General features: G+C 39.8%; 1 protein-coding gene across 6 annotated transcripts in view; it reads left to right on the top strand.

The window, feature by feature from the left end:
• The window catches only part of daam2 (dishevelled associated activator of morphogenesis 2), a 115,592-nt gene that overhangs the window by 50,815 nt on the left and 41,433 nt on the right, over positions 1-23,344 (top strand). For all 6 annotated transcript variants that reach the window (XM_037071889.1, XM_037071886.1, XM_037071887.1 and 3 more), the window contains 2 exons: positions 4,377-4,466; positions 17,908-17,982. In XM_037071889.1, the coding sequence (XP_036927784.1) occupies positions 4,377-4,466; positions 17,908-17,982 (165 nt within the window). The remainder of the gene's footprint in view (positions 1-4,376; positions 4,467-17,907; positions 17,983-23,344) is intronic.

Raw genomic sequence — 23,344 nt, 5'->3', positions numbered from 1 at the left:
GCGCACTTTGCACAGGGAGAAGCTGTACGGGAGAGTGATGTGGAAAAAGCTTCTTCTGCACTGTGGACTGATGAAACAAAGATTGAGTTATTTGGTCATAACAAGGGGCGTTATGCATGGTGGCAAAAGAACACAACATTCCAAGAAAAGTTACATCAGTGCTGGATATTTCAACAAGACCCAACACTGCTCAAAATCTCCACCAGGCATTCATGCAGAGGAACAAGTTCAATGTTCTGGAATGGCCATTCCAGTCCCCAGACCTGATTATCATTGAAAATCTGTGGATTGATTTGAAGCAGCCTGTCCATGCTCAGCAACCATCAAACCTAACTGAACTTGAGATGCCTTGTAAGGAGGAATATACCTTCCTCCGGAATCCAGGCTCTCATTAGAGGCTATAGGAAGAGTCTAGAGGCTGTCAATCTTTGTAAAAGAAGGCACTATTAAATATTTATGTTATTTTTCTGTTGAGGTGTCCAAATTTATGCACCTGTCTAATTCTGTTTTGATGCATTTTACACATTTTCTGTTAATCCAATAAACCTCATTTCCCTACTGAAATATTACTGTGTCTATCAGTTATTTGATTGATCAAAATCAATCTGAAGTCAACATGACAGCAATTTTGGATGCCATTTTTTGATTTGTAACATTATTCAGTTCTGGAAGTTATCTGCTCTTCTGAATGGTTGAACCTGTGTGTCTCTGACACCTAAATTCTCACTTTGATTGCTGATGTATATCCAACTCTAATGCACTGCCTGGCCAAAACAAGGTGACCATCTGAATTTAAATGAACAGATGGGTAAGAGTCTTCCAATGGATAATTACTGCAGTTATTAATATGTTGCACCTGGCAACAAGTTATTTAACCCTAAATGATGCTGTAAGCAATTTCTAATTTCTTAAACAACCTTGTCTTAAAACATATCCTGTGGTCGTGGAAAGGTATAACTCTTTTGTCTCAGAAGGGTCAAATTACTTGCCTGCATCATGCAAAGAAAACACCTAAGAAGAATGCTAAAACTACTTAAATTGGGTTAAGAGCTGTCCAACTCTTTATTTTTTAAAAAAGCGGGAAGGATAGTGGTGAATTGAACCATTATCTTCAAGGACGGAATGTGGTGTGAAAAAAATCTTGAATGATCGTGATCAGAGATCACTTAAACGTTTGGTGAAATCAAATCGTAAAAAAAAACAAAAAACAACAACATTAGATCTCATAGCTGTGTTTAACAGTGAGCAAAACTAGAGCATTTCCACATGCACAACATAAAGAGAACTCAAGGGATTGGGACTAAACAGCTGTGTAGCCTTAAAAAAATGCTTATCAGTGAGGCTAATCAGGAAAAGGGCTTCATTTTCCTGGTACCTACTGTACAAGCCTGTGGGGGCATGATCAGGGGTTGCTTCAGTTGGTCAGGTCTATGTTCAGCAACTAAAAGTTTAGGTCAGCTGACTACCTGATTATACTGAATGACCAGGTGTTTCCATCAATGGATTTGTTCCTCCCTGATGGCACAGGCATGTACCAAGATGACCATGCCGAGGGCCCTATAAAATCAGTTTTATTTTTTCCCAAATTCCATTTTTTCCATTTTAATTTTTGGGAATTCCGCTTTTTTCCATTTTAATTTTTGGGAATCCCAATTTTTTAACTTTTTACTCTTGTTTTACTACCAAAAACACTGTGTTTGTAATGTAAATGACTAAAATGTACACAAATTAAATAGAAATGACCTTAAATTAATTGAGGTGACAAACATCTTTCCTCAATACTGTACCATACAGTACAGTAACGTGCATCAAAAACATTTTGACGTCATAATGTCTTCATAGAGTAGTATACTACTACAGTAGTATATTTTGTGTTTTTATGGGTTTCATTGAATAAAAACATGGTCCGATCTCAGGCAGATCCAGAAAATGTTTGCAAACCAACATTGTTCTGAAAATTTAAGTTGTAAATATTAAAAAAATAGCAAAGATGACAAACAAAATGAGAAATTATACTCGTGACCTTATGTCAATAACATACTAACCAGCTAGCAGTGAAAACACCAGCCCTCCCCCTGTCCTCTGAGCTCCCAGCACAGGCAGAGGCAGCTAAGAGGGCTGTGGCTAACGGGGCTAACTAGCTAACAGCAGCTACTGTTAGCAGCAGTTAACAGCCACTCTGGTATCATATGCCGATAATATGAATCGGACAGGTGGCTAACTCTGATGCATTACACCTTTAATTATGATTTCTCAGATCTGCTTCTTTGCAAAACAACAGTTCACCTGACACATGCAAGTCGTTGGGGAACTGCTCGGCTCTGTACTGAGGGGTAAATGTCAAGTTTCTCAGTTTTTTCGCCGACGAAGACGGAGCTGTGGGCAGCCGCTTTGCCATGCTTACACTGTTTTGACGGCGGAGAGGCTCAGTCTGTGGGGAGGGGGGCGGCGACTTGTTGTGCCACCCAGATTTGCTTCCCTCCGTGCAGTTTTCCCTAGACGTATGTTCCACTTCCACACAAAAACAGCATGTCAGTGAAATTATGTCAAATTCTGCGATATTCTCCGTTAAAAAGTACATTCTGTTTTAATCGGCTAATTCTGCGATTCTGTCCGCGATTCTGTGATTGCAGAAATCATAGGGGCCCTATATGCCACGAATCATCAGGTCTCCAATTATGAAAAAGTGGTTTAGGAAGCATGAGATAGCATTTTCACACATGGATTGGCCATAATACAGTCCAGACCTTAACCCCATTGAGAATCTTAGGGATGTGCTGGATCTCGACTTTTTCTTTGGCTGTGCAGTAAAAGTTTAAGTGTAGAGATCATCTGCCATACTCAGTTTCCATCTTTATAGCCAGGGATCTCATTCTCACTGATTTCCCCATCATCTCCTCCAAACAGCAGCAGCTTGGACAGCAGGGTTTTGACCCGGCGACCAGGCATCAGGCCAGAGACAAGCTGGCTTCTCTGCCACGAAGCCTGAGCATGTTGAGAGAGGATCGTGGTCCAACCCAAAGCTGAAATCTGTAAAGATAGAAGGATAGAGAGTCAGAGGCTGGATGATAAGCCACCTCAAGATGGCTAGTTTTCTGATTGAGGCTCAAGTACACGAATAACAGCAGCATGCATTTATAGTAGCTGGTAATGTAGACCCTGGGTGATTAGCTCTGTGTGTGTCACAATTAATCACTGAATTCATGCTGCTGGGATGAAAACTTGGACCAAAGATTCTAAAGCTTCTTTGTAGTTTGTATTAGACCCCCTTGAAGTTCACACCCTTCAGAATCCCCCTTTTTTTTTTTTACCAAAGCCACAATGATGCTGCTGCTGCTGCTGCTTATCCCATGAAAAGACTGGATGAGAGATGATGTCATTCTTCATCGTGTCAAATAGTTGTAATGTGGGCCACCTCGTCCAGCTGAATGGATGAAAACAAACCCTGTGAATCTACTGGCCCGGCTTTTAGGGGCCCCACCTTTGGCAGCGGTAGCCATCTTCACTCTGGGGGGCCTAGGAGGCCCGGCACTTCTGGCTGACATCATGGTAGCACTTTTTTAATATATATATATATATATATATATATATATATATATATATATATATATATATATATATATATATATATATATATATATATATATATATATATATATATATATATATATATATAATGAAATTAGTTTGAGCTTGGGCACAAAGCCCTAGCACTATAACATAACTTATCTTTTACCTCTAGTTTTGTCTGTAGTAATATCCCAAACCTCATAGCCCTTCGCTATTTCTTTCTTCTCCTCATTCTATCAGTATATCTCTCTCTGTCATCTTCCTCCACCTCTCTTCATCTCCCCTCATCCCTGATTTATCCGCCTCTCTTTTGCCAAGACTTTACTTTTCCTCCCTGGTACACAGAGACTCATTTCCTGGTCTCATATGCATTTCAAAAGGTGCAGGAGGCTCCTTGCACCAAGAGGAAGAATTGAGCAGAACAGCAGGGTGAATAATAAAACACTCCTCTGTAGTTGGTGGAGACCAGCTCTCAGTCAGGCAGTAAGAGGGCTGGCCAATCAGATGTCACTGTGTGAACTCCTCACCCAGTGATCTGCATGTTTTGCTCTATCCCGCTATTAATGTAGGGATAACAAAACAAGGGATTTTCAGATTGTGTCCTAAGGGATGGGGTGATTATGATCATTTTCCTCCCAGTTTCTACTAAATGGTGCTTGATTGTTATGTTTGTTTTTCAGGTTTTGTCATTATGAATATTTTTTGTGATTCTTGGTGTGCTAATTTATTATCTTATATAAATTCAACTGAGTGGTTTGTGCAGAGGTTTGGAAATAAAAAAAAAAATGCGTCTCTTCTTGTTACAGGATGAACTGGACTTGACAGATAAAAACAGGGAGGCCATGTTCGCTCTGCCCGATGAGAAGAAATGGCAAATCTACTGCAGCAAGAAGAAGGTGAGTTGGTCCTGCCAAGAAGGCAATTTGGTCATTTTTTAACAGTTGGAGAATGATATTGATCCAAAACTAAACTGACAGAATGGCGCTAACCCTTACTCTAACTCTAATCCCTAAGGTTAGGGTTGGTATAATATTTTATAATATTTGACTTACTGTGCCTTCAGTTTAGTTTTAAGTGGGTAAACTGCTCTGTGCCATTTAATAGTGGTGCATCAAATTGCGTCAGCTTGAAGCCACAGTGTCAGATATGAGATACACTTAGAAAAGCCCATGGGATGAATGAACATGTTAGTCCATTCTTGACTAAAAGCTCTGTTTTCGCAGTTTAATCTTCTTGGACTGTTCGCTCTCATCTTGTCTGTGTGTATATGACTCAAATCAGCCAGGTTAATGCTTCACACAGATTGGAGTTTCCTGAGCCACTAGTGCTGTAAAGGCTAGAAAAGCTGAACCACGTTGTGCAAAAATGTTAATAATTCATATTTATTCACTACTTATAGATCTGGGTCTGGATAGGACGGCTTGTGTGTCAATACCTGAACCAGGGGCATTGAACTGGGGGGAAAAGTGGGACTGGCCCCAATGAGGGAGGGGGCCATCGAAAGGCCTGTAATAAAAATGTTGTTTTTATTTAATTTTTTTATTTCTAAGGAATTAGTGTCATAACTAACTTAAAATTGGCAGAATAAATTGGATGAGAGTATTTACTCTGTTTAAAATGAATAGTGGAGGCTGTCTGAGGCCCCTCTCAACCCTCACAATACATAATGGTTCAGTCCACCCCTGCAGCTGCAGGAGCGGGAAGATGCGTCTCCAAACAGCTTAACGAGCGGAGTGGCTGCTGCTCATCAACATGTCTTTACCCAAGAAAGCAAATTCAGGGAGTCTTAAACAAAGGAAAAGGCAGAAAGGAAAAGAAAGCAGGGAGAGGGAAGACAACTCCTCACACATTTCTTTCAAAAGAAAGGTGAGCACAGTTCACAGTTAGCACAGTTTAAGAACAGTTAAAGCTAATGTCAGCAGTTTTGATGGAAGGCAGTCAGACAGCCATGAGGTTCTCAGTTTGAGCAGCAGCAGGTTCCTCATCCTCATCTCATCCCTCGTTAAGTGCTGACTGAAAGTTATTATTACAAGTCATCATTTCACATTGAGGTCGCTGACCTCGTGGTAAAAACTGTTCAAATTTGGAGCGATATTTAGCTCCTTTTCCAGTAAGCTAGCATGACATATTTGGTTTCAATGGATTCATTCCAATTTCAATATTTCTATGATGCTTATGGCTGAAAATCATCTTGAAAACTGAGCCTGTGAATGCCTTCAGAAGACAGTTATGTTAATGCCAGATGATACACAATCATTTTCAGAGGATTAAAAGAAAGCCAAGAACTGAGGTAGAGAATATTTACATTTTCATCATGGTGATGATCACGGTGATCAATGAGGCAAAGTTTAATTAAAATAGACATGTCGGTCGAACAGATTCGTCAGATGCATCAGCAGCAGCAGCAGCAGCAGCAGCAGCAGCAGCAGCAGCAGCAGCAGTAGCTGTCTGTCAGCCCTCTATACAATAAAAATAGCCCATTATTCATAATTATTTCAGAATGATTTTCATGTTTAAAAAACAATTCTGAAATAAAAACTGTATAATATGTGTATATATAATATACCGTTAGTTCAAATTCAGCTATCACTACAGTAGAATGTTTGGTCAGTAGTTTGGGACTCTCACCTTCCTGCTTTGCAGGAGGAACAGAGAACATTCCTGCTGCATGCAGCCACGTCATCCACTGGTCCCTGCCTTCCTTTACTGTACATATGCTTCAGTCTCTGGCTGGCCCTCAGTTGACTGGCTGCCTGAACCCGCAGCTTAAAGCTGAACTGTCGCCAATGAATGTTATTGAAGGGCAGTGTCTTAACAGAACCAATTCTGAATTAGACGTTATTGGAAACAGCTACATAGTACACAATATGTTTTTCAGGCAGAAGTACATGCAATAGTATATGTACACATACAGCACACTCAGAGTACACAAATACACCCCAGACCCCTGTTCCAAGGCCCTTAGTCTCCGAATATCCTTCCCCACCTTGGAACAAGCAATTTCCTTTCGCTGCTTAAGAATTGTCAACATACTGTGGAATCACTAGAATATTCTGGTTAGACCTCTCTTTCACCCCTTTCCCCTCGCCAAAACATCTCTCGCTCTCTTCATACTCTTCGGCTTGTCTCAAATATCCGCCAGGAAATGACATTGTGCTTGGAGAAAAAGGGGGAATTCAGCCCCCCTCTCTCACTCAATAGCAAATTGAATAAATGGTCATAAACCCTCCCCTGTGTCTCTTTGCTTATTTGTTTTTTGGCGAGGGATTGTGTGCTGGAAGCACAATGAGGATCGGACCCCTCCTTTCTCTTCCCAAAACATGCAGGCTCAGCTTTGCTGATGTGATGGGCTCTGACAGCCTTTTCAAAAAGGAGTAAACACGCTTGACTGTATATGTGTGCGGATGTGTGCATGTGCACCTGCATGTGTAAAAGTGTGTACTTGTATTAAGGCCAGTATTAAGTTACTAGGAAAAAGAGCAGCGGTGGAATTGTGGTGTATTTAGAGGGATGTCAAGGCGAGGATGGAAGCTTGAGCACCACACTACCTTACAATGAAATGCAATACTGGTAAAAACTATATAAGAGGAGGCTATAAACTTTTTTCTGTTACATTATGATAACTATAACTATAGAACTTATAGCCTGTTGCACCTTTTGCATACATTGCATTGTATTTAAAGGTCCCATATCATAAAAAACACGTTTTCTCTGGTCTCTACATATATAAGCTGGTCCTCCCTGAGCCTGCCAACTCCCAGAATGAGGAAAACAAGCGATTCCTGCATGGACTCTGCAGCCCACCCACTGGTAACATGGCGCTCCTGCAGGCTGTTCAGAATCTGTTCCTTTCGTTAGGTAACGAAAGGAGTCATTATCATAGGCCGGCCTCCTCTGAGCGGTGATAGGAGATATCTGAGAGGGGGGTGTTCATCTCTGAGGTGAAGTTCAGTGTGTCCAGCAGTGAGACAGCAGTGTTTCACAATGTTGTCGCTCAAAGCTAGACACGCAAATAGCTCTAACATAAATGCCTATATTCTGTCCCAGCTACAGAACAACAGAAGAGACAGTGGTTGCGTTTAATATTTTAAGACAACGTGCTGGCTACGGTTTGTCTTAGCTTGTAGCTAATCGCTTCACATCGGCCTGCTTCAGTAACGAGGGTCAGTACAAAGCTAGCTTTGCCTCGAAACTGACCCTCGTAAAAGGATCAGTCCCAACCATACTGGACCCAGCAACTACACCCGAGCCACTGAAAAGTGTCGCCGTGGTTTAATAGTATTTACAGTTGCCTAAGAGTCTGGTGAAGTCAGCTGGAAATCGGCTAACTAGTTAGCTCCACTTCAGTCTGCTATGCAATGGAGTTTGAAGCGAGTGTAATGTTAATGATATTACGATGGAGCTTGGTTGTCACAGTAAAAAGTCTGGAAACGTTCAGACTGGAGAAAGAGATGATGCGAACAGTGTCCAAGAGTTTGGAGACTGAGTTGGAGACAAACACAGCTTTCGCTAGCTGTTAGCCATTAGCTACATGGCAGTAACTGTAACAACATATAGGAACCAACTAGCATTATACAGACACACTTACCATTCTGAAAGGTCCTGCTGCAGCCACAGAGTCTGTACTTCTTCAGGAGCCTCTCCTTCTGGGTCCCATTCTGGGTCAAACTGGTTTGGTTGAATGAAAAAATCTCTGCGAGACATAGCGACACATATGTATACATCCACTGTAAACATTAGCGCATGCTACTTCTATTGCAAGGGGAATCCTCTCCCTGAGAGTGATGTAGCAGGCAGGGCTCTCCAAGTAGGCGTTGACAGACGGAGCTCATTAGCATTTAAAGGTGCAGGCACAGAAACAGACTACTCTGAATAGAGCTCTGTAGAGCGACTTTTAGACAGCTGAAATTTAGGACCAGGGATGGGTTTGGGGCAATGCATATCGAATACAGAGCTGTTGGACCTCTGACAGCTGTGTGAAATTGATGAAAAACAGTATAAAATGGGAACTTTAAGGGGATTGAATTATTGTCAGAATGTTCATTTGCACATGTGAACCCATGTAAAAGGTGCAAATTTAGTAATCCTCCAATATCAGTTATTGAATATCTTATTAAAACAACCACAGACGTTTGTCAGAACCCTTTGTACTGTAGTAGAAGCCAGTGGAAGCAAAACCTTGGCACCGGCCTGGGCATACTGAAATCAAAAGGGTTTGCAGTACTCGTCCAAGATGGGTTCAGAGGTAAGATATATTAGTTTGTCATTCCTCCCCCATTGCTCCCAGTCAGAAATTATTTCCTCTGTGAGGCTACAGTGAAAAAAGCAGCCATGTGTCCTGGCCAGGAAACATAGAGCAAAGCCGGGGTAACAGTGCAAAGTGGAAAGCTCGAGAAAAAGACAGACAAACCCCTTATTCATGGATAGAGGTGGCGTAATGGAGACCAAGGGGAAAAAAGTAACAGCCCTGCAATATCGGATAATAACCTGCATGTCTATGTGTGAAGGCATGAATACTGTCCCCACGACATAGACACGAACAACCATATGCGCAGGCAAAGGAGAACTTGCAGGTTATTCTGACATAACCCATGCACACCACACAGTAGTGCCCTGTGTTTCCGAGAATTACAGCATGACAGAGATGTGAATGGAGAGCACAAGACAGCAGAATTTCCTTCACCCGTTCCTGTCAGTGACAAACACTGGTTCTATTGTTTGCTCCAGCCAAGTGACGGCTCCAGTTGTTGTGATTGGATAACACTTGGAGGGAGCCACTGAGGGCATGACAAAGGGACAAACTAACTTTGTTCACCTGAAAAACAAACTGGCCAACAAATTACCCCAAACCACCCCTGTGTAGCAAGTTCCAATTATTTGCTGTCCAGTAGAAACTACATAAAAAAATGTCAACTCAATGTTTCTTTTTGGCCATTTCATATGCTATGCTGCACCATTTAAGTTGCTGTTCCTGAGCTATGGCGTTTTGACATCACAGTGAAGTTGACCTTTGACATTTTGGATATAAAATGTCTTAACTTAATAATTTGAGCCTATTCCTACATATCCTGTGTGTGTTACAGTTTGTCAAAATCATCATTTAAGTTATGAAGTAATGGCCAAAAATGTTATTTATGAGGTAACAGTGACCTTTGACTACCAAACTGTAATCAGTTCATCCTTGGATGTTCGTGTCAATTTTGAGGATATTCCCTCCAGGCATTCTTGAAATATTGGAGTGTCCAAGTGGACATGTGTGCAAAGTTTGATGAAATCCCTCAAGGCTTTCTTGAGATATTGCATTCTATTCTACTATTGCTGGCATGAAGACATCATTAATGATTAATGCAACTTCATAAAGAACATACAAGGTAATGGCCTGAATGTATTAAATGAACAGAAATCATGATGTGCTTTTCTTTAAGTGCATTATTCACACACCAGCATCAAAATTCATTTCTGTAATTTTGTTTGAAATAAAAGTTTTGGTTTGTTTATCTGACACTGATCCTCTTACACTGTCCAGCTAACACCAGTCAGCAGTGATGTAAGGAAATTTGCATGAGTATGATCTCTGTGTATCATGACTAACTCAAATATTATGTTGAGGCCTGACGCTTCATATAAGTTAACTGTATCTGCACCTCTGATCTCAGCCATGCAGTCAGCCCCAGCTAGAGGTGTTTGGTGTCTGTTTGTGAGTGAGAGTGAGTGGCGGGGGGGGGGAGAGACAGGGCGGCTTATATTCATATTTATTGAAAGAGATGGCATGAGTAAATCTCTGTCTGTGCCTGTGAGTAAGGGTGGCTGCGTGTGTGTCCACTTGTTTTTGCAAGCATGACTGCATCCAGCAGCCTCCAGGTAGAGAACACAATGTAATATCTAATAGCTCCTGATAATTGTTAACTCATTGACTGCCAGCCATTTTCAGCGCAGAGAGCCCCGTACTGCCAAGCGTTTTACAACATTTTGACTGATTTTCCAAGACCCACAGGACAGTGAGTTCTATGTAAACATCGAAAATACCAAAAGAAAGAGTAGACTCTCTTCTTTCATCAGAGAAAAAAACAACCATCAATCGGCAGTAGAACATATGTTGGTTTCACCAAAAACACCAGTTTTTGACCAAAAAAGGGAGAAAACAAGCTTTTTGTGTAAAGAAACTTTTTTTTCTTTAGTGTCACCTCCAACATCTGAAAAGTGGTTTCCTTCTATAAAACAGCATAAACAACATTGAGTCTTTTGATGGCACACACACACACACACACACACACACACACACGGGGTTCAGGGGTTGCAGTGAAAGGGAAATTGTTTGGTTGCCAGCCGGCTTGATGCCAGTCATCCTCGCAACCTCTGGTTGATGCAAGACCTGTAAATTATAGAAATATATACAATTACCACAATATATATTTATGGTGTGATGTGGAGAATACTTTATTTCTACCTTTCTTCCTTGCTCTGCCAACAGGAGTGGGAGCTCTGCTTGATGCACAACCTGTAAATTATAGAAATATATACAATTGCCACATTTTTTTTATTTTTTATTGCTGACTGTGGAGAAAACTTTATTTATTTATTTATTTATTTATTTATTTATTTATTTATTTATTTACCTTCGCTACCTTCTTTGCGCTGCCAACAGGAGTGGGAGCTCTGCTGGATGCATCATCTGTAAATTGAAAACTGCTTCACATCAGTTGGCAACTGGCAACAGATGTTACAATATGAACTAGTGGGACTACATGGTTTTCATATGACATAGGCTGAAGCTACTAATGGTAGTGGGAGTGCTAGCTTTGCTTGCTGCACAAACTGTAACTTCCCTCACATCAGTAGGCAACATATACGTTTATGAACTAGTGGGACTAAATGGCGTTCATGTGACATGGATTTAAGGTAACAGTGGGCTAACATAGCTCTCCTGGATGCACAATCTGTAGCTAGCTGCTAAATTGTAAATTCCATCACATCAGTCGGGGAAGGGGGAAAAGTTCGCTCTTACCTCCTTCATGTCTTCTTGGAGCCTCGTCTGGGGATGAGGATCTGCTGTTCCCGGTTGATTCAGATGGCAACCACTCATCTGACGAATCCGGGTCAGGTTTGCTGAAATCATCATCTGACTCGGACCTGTCTGAGCCGAGCTGTGGTGAAGGACGCCGTGTGCTGCTTCCTCCGCTTGGCCCGGGATTTTGTTCAGTGGCTTTATCAACTCAACTGCCACTATGTCACATACTCTGCTCGAGTGTTAGCTGCCTAAACTTTCTCTTATGTCTCGATGGCGCCATGCTCTCTTTCTTCACTCGTTACTCTTTACTCATCTCCCATCCGATCTGAAGTGGCACTGCTGCCACCTAGCGGGCCAGTTCGCTAAATTCTCTGTTAACATGCCTGATTTTTAGTGACAAGCTCACCCAGACTGATCCCTCGCCCGCCCAGTTGAAAAACAAATTAACGTCTATGGACGTTTTTGGCAGTCAAGGGTTGTATTTAAATTAACGTTCATAGTTGTCCATGGCAGTCAGTGCTGTAGTGACGTATGCACACACACACACATATAGGCACTGTGCTTTCATCCCTTACCACTCAATATGACCATTTATCATTGTCAAAACACTAATTACAAAACTTGCATTGATCATTAATGTGCTGTCCGAAAAAGAGGATTTTCTGTGATATTAGTTTTGCTGTACAAATCCATCCAAATATGTGTCCTAATCTCAGATGCTGTAAGTGGAATGCCATTTACGTTTGTAAAGTGCGCTGGCTGATGGTACCATATGGACCCACACACTAGCCTTGCCTAACATCAGAGTAGCTTAAGAATGAATTATTCGCAAAATGTGCTTTATCCACCATCATTTACACAAATGTGACCCCTGTCAAAAACTTCTGCTGGAGCATGTGCTCAAATATGTGTAATGTTGGCTACCTCAAACAGGCAGCAAGCGTTCAATATCCTGTCCATTTCCTGCTGTTTTAGGTGAGACTTCATATACTGCTTCCATAGATAAATATTTTCCATGGAGAGATCAGCTCTTTGGAATTTCTGACAGTCCCGTTGTTGCGCAGATAGGAACATATTGCGTTGCCAGCTGCAGCAGAGAGTGCTGTACAGAAGAACTAGTGCATAACAATGTCTTGCTGTAACAAAGTGCTAATTGTAATCACTGAATGAGTATGTAGCTGTATTTTGGTGCAGTTGTCTTTTGTTTCTGGCAAAATTACACATCAACTCAATTATTTTTGCTAACACTTTATAAGGATCATCATCTAAATGATCATCAGCTAAATGGTAAATTTATGTTAATTAAACTTTAGTTAATAGTTATTTTACTGCGAATAAACAATTTATTAAGCAATCTATAGGTTTATGAACATCAGTTGCAAGCTTACAGTAGATAATTGCTGAACTTGTAGAGCACATACCTCCGTCAAGGCAAAACAGTCCCCATACAATTGAGCCAAATCCAATATCAATATCATACCCACTATATCTGGATTTAGTTTTTTATTTGCACTTCCTCTCCTTTGTGTATGAGGTTGCCTTATACAGTGTTTCATTCAGTACTGTGCTGCTTGCTAGTGCTTTCATGGTTTTGGACTGCTCAAGAGAGCCCCCATATTACAGACAGGGGACCCCTTGGGCTTCTCTGAACACATGGGAACTGAGTGTGAGCCACATGACAAGCGCTCACAATTGCCAGAGAAACTTCAGGGAAACATGTTAGCATGTCTCTGAGAGCCAATGTATAGGCTACACTTGAAGGAGCGACTGGGCCAAGTTGGCTGCCAAAGCTCGGACAACATGGAAGTGAAAACATGGCCTCAGACTAACGTTTTACACCATACCTTTTCATTTAGGTGCACCAGCACATAATTTATGTACCCCCATTAACACATTTAATTAAGTTAAAAATTTTTGAAATTATGTAAATGATCATAAGGAGGAATAAAGGTGCAGATGAATGTTTTTTTTTTATATTTGAAACAGAGCACACAGGACAGAAATTTGGGACCTCAGTTGTCAAAGGTTCTTGTGTATAGAGTACTTCACGTAGTGAAACAGGCCTAAATAAATCGACCTACATTATTGTTGGGGTATAAAAAAATGGTTATTGTTAAAGATCCATACTATGGAGCTGGCTGAGTATTACCTTAGTGGCCTAATGATTAGTTAGTGTATGGCTAGTCCCACACAGACATGCACATGTACAAGACATACACAGATCCTACTACACACTGACAAATCTATAGAAAATATGTTGACAGGCTAATATTAGTCCAAATGCAACTGTTTCATTACCCAGTTAGTATAAGTAAAAAATATTTTCATGGATACATGTTCCTAATCTGACCTGCTATATAAAACTCGCACAGGTACAACCAATGAAAAATCATGTGTCTCACTGATTTTGGGTGCATGTGCACCCAAAATAGTTATACCCTGGTGCCCTGGAAAAATATGCTTTTTTTTTTTTTTTTTTGAGAGCTGTCTAATATGAGTGTTCAACAGGGTATTGAAGAAATTATTCAAGTCCTGTAGAGCAGTTTGCTGTGGTGATGTGTTTATTCAAAGAATACTGGTAAACTGGTGAACCGACAGGCACAGAGTGGGTCTGAGCCAGTGAGTGGACCCAGAGCAAATGAAACAACAGCTTTTTGTACAGTAAGAACAAAGGAGACAAAATGGCAGGTTCAGTCAATGGGAATACAAAAGAAAGGGGCGGGTGGCGCTGTGGAGAGTGTGATTAACTCATCACAGCTGATGACATTAGTTTGATCGCATTTAACATAGTGATCATGTCAGCCCTAGATGTCTTTTGATTAAGGGATAGGAGAAAGGCAGGAATCACCATTTAAGGTCTGGAGGTCAAAGGGCTCCATCACTCCAAATGTGTATTTTCTTCCTCAAGGGTCAAGAACCAAGCTCATGTTGAATCACCTGGTATTGTTTATCTCCCATCATCTCATGCTCTTACTCATTATATAAAATGTAATTTAAAATTGACTTTAAAGTGCTCTCTGCGCTTAAATATTGCCAATTTGAACTTTCTACCCCAGTTGTTCCTGAAACTTGGACTTAAAATGAATATGTGTATAAGTTTCTAACAATCTGTGGGCTAAATTACTATTGTCAGTGAAACCTTTTGGCAGTTTAGAAATCTTTAAGAGGGCTTGTAGCATAACAGCAGAGGACCTGAAATATGTCATTTCATCTACTCTTTCAACAGGTGCCTCCGCAAATGCAATAGTCTGCCAAAAAGTCAGGTTTTCTTCAGGTGTTTGGGTCTTGAGAGAAACAATATATCCCTCAACAGATGGCTGCAACAAGAGCAACACCTGACAGAAATATACCTGATACACTGCCTGGGTTTTCTGTTGTCCTTTGCTGCAGTCGGACCGTAAATCACATGTAATGTTACCAGACATGAGGAATGTACAAGTTGGTGTAAGTGTGTAATTGCTGTTATAGCATGAAGTGGTTGACCTTAAACTGTAGCAGCAGAGCATGTGAGTGGGATGTTTTCAACCAGAAGAGGAACATAAGCGGAACAACATTCAGAATATACATATAAAGAATATACATATCAAATGTGTATGCACAGACTAACACAACTCTCTTTCTACTCTCTCAAAAGTATTTTGTTTGCTCTATTCATTTATCACTAACTCCATTCATTAGAGTCTGTTTTCTTATCATGATAATTTAATACAGTAATCATCAACTGTGATTTCCTCCCATAATGGTTTGATCAAGAAGTCAGCACACACAGACTTACTATCACTTTATCCTTTCAGAAATGTAATTAAATGGGCACATTTTTAGGAATTGTATGCACTGATATGACTAGGACCCTCAAAACAAACCTCATGTTGTGATCATTTCATGTGTACCAAAACAAAAATTACAGTACTGTACTCTAGCCTGTGAAACTGCTGAGTAAATGTTGTATTGGACTCACCATGTCCCTGAGAGTGTGGCAGTAGTTCATGGCTGAATGGCCGTAGAGATGCAGTTAAGTTGTTTTAATCTCAGTGTCAGAATCTGTCTGGCATTGCATCCCAAGCTTTTCAGCAGTATAGTGGGTCAGGCAGCCAGCTTGAAAACACAGACTGGGTAGTACAGTGAGTTCTATTGTTTTTGTCTTAGTTTAGCTCTTTAGTTTGAGTTCAATAGCTGGCACACAGTCCTGTAGAGCGGCCATCACAGGGACTGAAATCCAAACTGGCCAATTGCTGTTTCTGCAGCTCAGTCGTTTTTTATGTCTAGGCGTGAAATTTATAAGATAATAGAAAATAAGATGATTTTATGTTGGGAACAGTCTGGTTCCAGATGGGAGTCTGTCTGGCTTAATCAACAGAAAAGTTATCATTTGCAGATACTGAAGCTGTATTTTAGCTGTATTTTCTTAATAACTTTTATAATATACTTAAAATTCTTTGTAGATCTACTGCCATGGAATGTTTGTTTTATTTTATTACTGTCAAACATAGATTCATTTCAGTTGAAGGCCTTGCCTTTGCACAAAATGTATAGAATATAAAGAGGCAATTTTTTGAATGTTGTCTTAATTTTTGATTCAGAGGTTAATTTGCTAACATGTGTTTAGACTGAAAGAATTTCTTTAACGGTATCCTTCGAAAATGATCCAATTTTGCCTTAATGTGGCATACTGTAAGTTTCCAACTCTCACTGACGTGCAAACAGTAAGAACAACAACAATGCTCCAGCAGCACTCTAAGCTCAGGCTAAACAAGACCAGATGTGAACGGGGAACATGGTCTCTGTTTTCTCATGTGCCTTAGTTGCTCATGGCATCACGCTTCCTCTGATTGGCCCGGACAAATTGATCTCAGACAGAGCTATTTGAAAACCATTGTGGAGTGCATTACGTTCCTCAAGGCAGTTCTTTCTCTCTGTTTTTACTCCTTCTGCTTGTGATAAAAGCTGGACCAAGTGAATAGTCTGAGATGTTGTGACCCAGTTACTGTGGATAGAACTGCCTGATCCATTAGTGGAAAGTGGAAAGTGGAGGGGTGAAATTAGTTGAGTGAAATAGTATTAGAATATTGTATAGATTACAGAGTGAGTATAGTTGCAGTTTCAGTAACAGTCAAAGCCTCGATTGCAGCCCTGCTTAGTTTATCACACCACCTTTTAGAGAAAATGAGGCACTGATGTTTTCACTTTTCGCGCTTAGTACTTTACAAGTAGTGGGATGAAGATGTTGGCATGTCTTAAAAAAAAAAAAAAAAAGGGTTAGTCATCTGTGGAGCATGGATGATTTCTGTGAATTTCACAGCTGTCCACAAAAATTGATTTTGGTATTTCTTGAACACAAGTTAACATTTTTAACTGATGGATTATCTAGTGGAAAGGTCAAGGAGACAGAATAAACTTTAGGATTCATAAGTAGCCCTGGTAGCTTTCATGAAACACACCCATTTATTTTGATATCTTCTCATGATGTCACTAATGATAATAGACATGTAAGGTATGTATGTACTCTTCATGTCACTAACACATTGAGGAGAATAAAAGTTCTGAGTCCAGTTTGCACGTATGTCCAGCCTACCTTTGCTCCACAAAACAAACTGTGGGGTTTTGGTGTGCACTATTTACTTACCCTTTAAGCAACAAATATATAACTTTTTTACTATGAAATAACAGCTTCAAAATGATTGTGATGGTACAGTGTCTTGTAATGGGTGAATGACGTCTCTGTCACACCCACTCTGCCCAGCCATATAACTTGTTCAATCAGAATCAGAATCAGAATACTTTATAAATCCCTGGATGGAAATTGTTTTTGTTCCAGATGCTCAGTGCAATGTAGAAATAGAAATATAGCATGAATGGAAACAAGAGATAAAGATATATAAAACAGTAAAGTAGACAATAGAATAAAATAATAAAGAAGACAATCTCAAGTGTTCAAAATATTCACAAATACACATAGATATACATATATAAATATATACAGCCATTTGAGTCGGATCATCAGAGGGAGGAGTTTAAAGTTTAATGGCCAAAGGTAGGAATGACTTCCTGTGGCACCCAATGATACATTTTGTTTCTACACTAAGTAACTTCACTGACAGGGTAGCATCACGGTGTTGTTATGGCATAGTGAGTTTTGTCTGTAGTTAGCACCTTCATTACATCTGACACATTTTACAAACATAGAGCTTGTATTTACAACAGGCTCAAAATTGTGAGGGGGCATTGCAAAATTGCACAAAATACCAATTTCTACATGATGTTGCTTCAAACCAGCTGTAGATTGCAGTTGATTTTCAAGTGGCTCAATCTGTCTTTGTGTTCATGCACAGGAGCAAGAGGACCCCAACAAGCTGGCCACCAGCTGGCCCGACTACTACATTGACCGCATCAACTCCATGGCTGCTGTAAGTCACATTTCACACAAACACAAAGTCCATTTCCCCTCTGCTGAAATCCCAAAGTGAATTAAACTTCCTTGACAATTTTATTTTTACTATAACAATGTTATTCACTTACCTGAGGTCACTGTTTTCTTAGTCATACTTTCTCAGACTCGCTTGGCTCGCTTTTATCGCCTCCTTGCTGACTGCTTGTTATATTTGCATGAACACATTCTTTTGCCGTGACCCCAGCATTCACACATGCTGTGATGACAAACAGACCATTTAGACACTCAGCAGTTCAGTCAGTGGGAATGACTGTCAAAGACACAGAGCAAAGCCAGGATGACAGTATTCACTATTTCTAGCCAATGTAAATGCCAATAAAAACAGCATGATACCATCACAAAAACTGTCTTCTACCATGATCTCAGTATCACTTTAAACATTACTGCCATTTTGTGAGTTGTAATATATTTAATTGTACATTTGAAGTTGACCAGTTTATGCTGATGACATCTGAACCTGATTCCTTTACGTGGATGACAAGTGGATTACGTGGATTACGTGGATGACAAGATGGCTCCAAAATGTTTTGAGATGATAAAACATGACATTTAAGGCTGTTTAAGGATGACATACTAGCTGGAAATTTAGAGAATAGCCATTGGTGGAGACAGTCTTCCATCAAGAGCCTCTCCTATCAGTAATGGACTTTTCAGCATTCCACTAAAACCTTTTCTTTTTTTTTCCTTTTCTTTTTTTTTGTTCTAATTTTTTTTTTCTCCAACATTTAGAACATTTTCTTTCTATCAAATCTTTCCAGGCCATGGATCAGATAAACTGTTCAGCAATAACTTACATAGACCACTGTAAACATGCAGCCAAAACATAATGGCATTTAATGTGTTTATTTCCGTTTCGTTTGTTTTCTGGCATACAGGCCTGTAGCAACAACCCATGTTGAAGGTTGCTGTTTTTACAGCTGTGATTGTTTATCGGCTCCACTCAGGAGACAAGAATGAGAATGAGCCACTTCTGAATGGTGCACAAGTACCTGAGCTTGGGGGTGAAGTCTGGAGAAATAATTGTACTGACTCCATAGATGCATGGGATGGCTTCCACTGTGTACAGTCTGTAATATAGTGGTCTGTTCAGAAAATTCTATAACCTTCTTTGTGTAGCTTTTGGTAGCATCTTGCCTCAGAGTCTAATAGGTGTTTGTATCACTAAGCAGATCAGTGACAGGACAGTGATCGTAAACACACATCGGAAGTTGTAAAGGAATGACTAAAGCAGGCTAAGATTTAGGATTTCAAATGGCCTGGTTAAAGTCCTGACAAAGTCATGACCCCATTATGTGGACTGTGCTGAAGAAACAAGTCTGTGCCAGGAAGCCAACACATTTAATTTAATTTCACTGATTCTGTGTGGAGAAGAAGAATTCAGCCAGATGACTACCAGAACCCAATTGAGGTGGAGATGGCCAAGGCGAATTAAACCAAATATTGTAATTACTTTATGTATACTTTTGACCCAGCAGAATTGTTTTGAACCAAACTTCATCAGTGTTTTTGTGACAAAGTTGAATTTCAGTGATTTCTAGTGTATGTAAACCTATTAAAATATTTTGAGATAATTTGACTGATGCGTTTTAAAATCAGTTTTATAATTGAGGCATTTATTTACTGTACACTGGCTATTGACTGGTAGAAGATCTGCAGGTCTCCTCAGGGAGATGGGTCTTTTCTGTCCCTCCTTGAAGAGGGAGCAAGTGTTGTATGTTCAGTGTAGTTTTTTATAGATCCAAACCTCATGGTACTTATTGAGTCATCTCCATTGCCTCTCCCTAAATAACCAGATAACTGGGGCAGGGGGGCTCATGATGCTCTTGTAGTCTACCACAGCTCTTTGGTCTTGTTGCCTCATGTCATTACATTTGCATCAGTCTTCTATGCTACTCCTTATTGTGTTTGCTGATGCATCCTACAGTGGAGCATAACAACTGGAGTCTGTAACTCATTTCAACATAGTCTACATGTAATTAGATATTTTCACTGTCTTATTTATTCTCGATAGTGTCATCAATTGGAAACATATGCATTGCAAATTAATTCAATTAATTAGAACAGTGGCAGAATTAGCTTGGCATAAGGAAGATTACAAATGTATGACTATAAAAGATGAAATAAATGAATGCGAAAAATATTTTTGCTGTCTGCATTTTTGCACAAGCAGCCTCTTGTTCAAGCTCCAATAAGGCAGAGTTTCTCTGAATCAACCTCTTGACAAGAGCATATTTTAAAACTTGTACATGACTTTGTGTCTTGGCTCCCAAGCAGGCACACCAGGGGCAGCCCTTCCACAGTAGCTGAGTTATTGGATGAGCTCATTTTTACGTTGCTGCCCAGATAGATCATTATACAACCAGCATCTTAATGTTCATTCATAAAACCTTGTCAGAGCTCTGAGGTTGTTCTTTGGCTTCACAGTGATAATTGAGACATCCCTCTGACTCTGACAAGAGTTTCTGCAGCCTTCATGTGTCCAAGCTAGTGTGTTTAGCTTCATAGCTTCATCATGGATACGGTCTTCTATAGATGGAGAGAGATGGCAATCAAAGACCAAGGCGAGCAAAAGGTTTTCTTAAATCTCAGGGATGTAAAGAGACATGCAATACTACGCGATTACATTTTTTTTTCAAATTCTCAACCACAAGTTTTAAACACAAAATTTTCCAATGCTGATTTGAATCCCTATTAAATGTTGTATTGTTGCTGTAAAGACACTAATTTAATGAAGCCAGTATAAAGTTTTTTTGTGAAAAAAATGTTTGAAAATGTGATGGAATATGCAGGATATTTATGCAATTTTATGCAATGAAATTGCAGGAACTTGCAAAAATTGTGGGAACTTGCAAAAACCGCGGTTTGATGGAAAAGAGAAAAAAAAAGTGATCACCCCAGCACCCTGTTATCACTAGGCTACTCCATTAATGTAAAGAGTCATTTCTCATTACTTCCTATGATAAGCAAGCATACTACATAACATAAAGTGCCGGGAATATTTCAGTTCTCATCTTGTTTGATTTCAGACCTTAATAAACACATGGCTCAAACTTGGAAAACATTGATGAGTCAAACAAGTTCTGTAGCTGTACAAAAGGAATATGCTACAACTTCTGTAAAAATGAATAAATAAAATATAAAAAATAGAATATGTGCTTCCTGTTTTACAGAGATAGCTATACAAAACAGACATCTTCTGTTAAAATAAATGCTTCCAATGCACAATGTGCAATACTAATGTACTTACAACTGTAAGGTTTTTGTAACTAGTATGACTTTTTTGTTGGCAAATGAGACTGATTTGTGGTAGGGATGTATAACAAGGACTGGTACTTTTTGGTACCACCTCCTAATTGGGTCGGTACCAGGGTACTGTTGAGATTCTGGACAAACGATACTGTTATCGGTACTAACGTCTACCTAATAGTAATGACTACAAACTTAACAACAAACTCCGTGTCTTGACATCGCAGAAACTAAACCAGGTGCCGCTGCCACGGCGCTGCAGTCTTTAACGTTAGCGGGGCTGCTAACTTTACTTTGTTATAGCAATCAAACACACTGCACTCCTTTAGCTCCATACTATGCGCACACTCCAAGCGTTTGGTGATGTTGCTTACCCTGAATTTCCACTGGATACTGTCCGCTGCGTTATGGCTCCCCACCGGTTGCATTAGTCCTCCATGGTGCAGGATAGCTGGCGTCGCGAGGCCAAGGAGTTTCCACAATAATCACATAATCACTGTCAACCGCAGTTATAGGTCTATGTTATAAAAACAACAACAGGAAGTGTTCCCGACCAAAGGACATTAAAAGAACTTGTGTTTGTCTCTTTTTTGAGATTTGTGTGCTGGTGTCAACATAGAGTATATAATATGAATAATAATGATAATATAACCAGATTTTATATTGTTATTTCTGTGCTTGACTTCCTGTCTGCTCGGTGCTAAATTCAGCTGACTTGCTGCATCATGCTCCAGCATCCACCAGATTTTTATATCTGGTCCTGGTCCTGGTTATGTGTTCAGGAGTATTTGTAATTGCATAGCCTCTGTTCTGTTGAAGCTTTATTATTACCTTGTGGTAATAAAAAGAAGGTTGAATCTTTTAACATCTTGTAAAGTCTTTATTTTTTTATACAAAATTACATGTTGTAGTATCGATAAGAGTATCGACAAGTATCGGCACCAATAAGGTGTATCGGTATTGGTATCAGTATCGATATCGATAAAATCCTAATGATATCCATCCCTAATTTGCAGGCTTCAGCATGGCTTCATCGCGGGGTTTGCAGCTTTTCAATGATGTTCACGTCACGTAATTACGTCACTTCATAACGTCACTTCATAACGTCACTTCATAACGTTCCCATGGTAACAAGGGAAAATGGCTGCTCTTATGTGAAGTAAACGCAACATTTTTCAACTTTTTTTGCAACAAAAATGCAGGGATTATGAAATCATGCAAGCCCCGCATATTTTGCTCAGAAATCAGCAATTTATGCGGCAAAATTGCGGTGTATTGAAAAAAAAATTGGCTCCCACATAAATATGCGGACTTTGGCTGATTATGCATTGAATTATGCCATCACATAATCACGTTTTTCTGGAGGGACTGATTATGCTTTCCAGTTATTAAATCAGCAGCAAATCTTTCCAGCTGTTCATTAGCTCGGCATAGCTCTATGAAATAGAGAATAATCACTTGAATCTGCAGCTCCTCTTAGCCTGGCTAACTTTATAGAACCAATCACAATCTGTGTTACCAACCTCTGGGTAGAAAAAACCCTGTGTCATGTAGCTTACATAATTTTCTTTCTTTGTAATGTTATTTTAAGTAATTGTTAAGGCAAGGATGTAAGACTGAAACTGATCACAGAAATAAAGTAGTTTGCACATTTCACATATCACCACAATGCTAATCAACTACCAGTAGCCTACCTGGAAATGATGATATGGTCTATAGTAAGTTTCTTGTTCTTGTTCACTCTCACCAAACTCCTAGCTTAACTTTAGGCTGTAGTAGCTTACTGTGTTCAGCATAAATGCTGTAAAAACTCATTGTGCATTACCTGTCCACCAAACAATAGGTAGACACAGTAAAAGATGAACATAGTAGAGCATGTAGCAGCTAAACAGTCAGACGTTTTCCTCCAAAATCGATAGGAAGCAAAAAAAATGACCTAAAATGAGAGTAAGTAAATGTAAGTAAACAGAAGTAAGTTTCTGTACTCCATGTTATTTCCAGTTCAAAAACGGCTTTGAATTGGAAAACTCGTTGGAAAACACACTCTAAACACGTTGTTCCTGTAAAACTTG

Source organism: Acanthopagrus latus, chromosome 16 (genome assembly GCF_904848185.1).
Source record: "Acanthopagrus latus isolate v.2019 chromosome 16, fAcaLat1.1, whole genome shotgun sequence".
Lineage (NCBI taxonomy): Eukaryota > Metazoa > Chordata > Actinopteri > Spariformes > Sparidae > Acanthopagrus > Acanthopagrus latus.
Note: the sequence above shows the minus strand (reverse complement) of the source record. Positions and strands in the feature narration are given on the sequence as shown.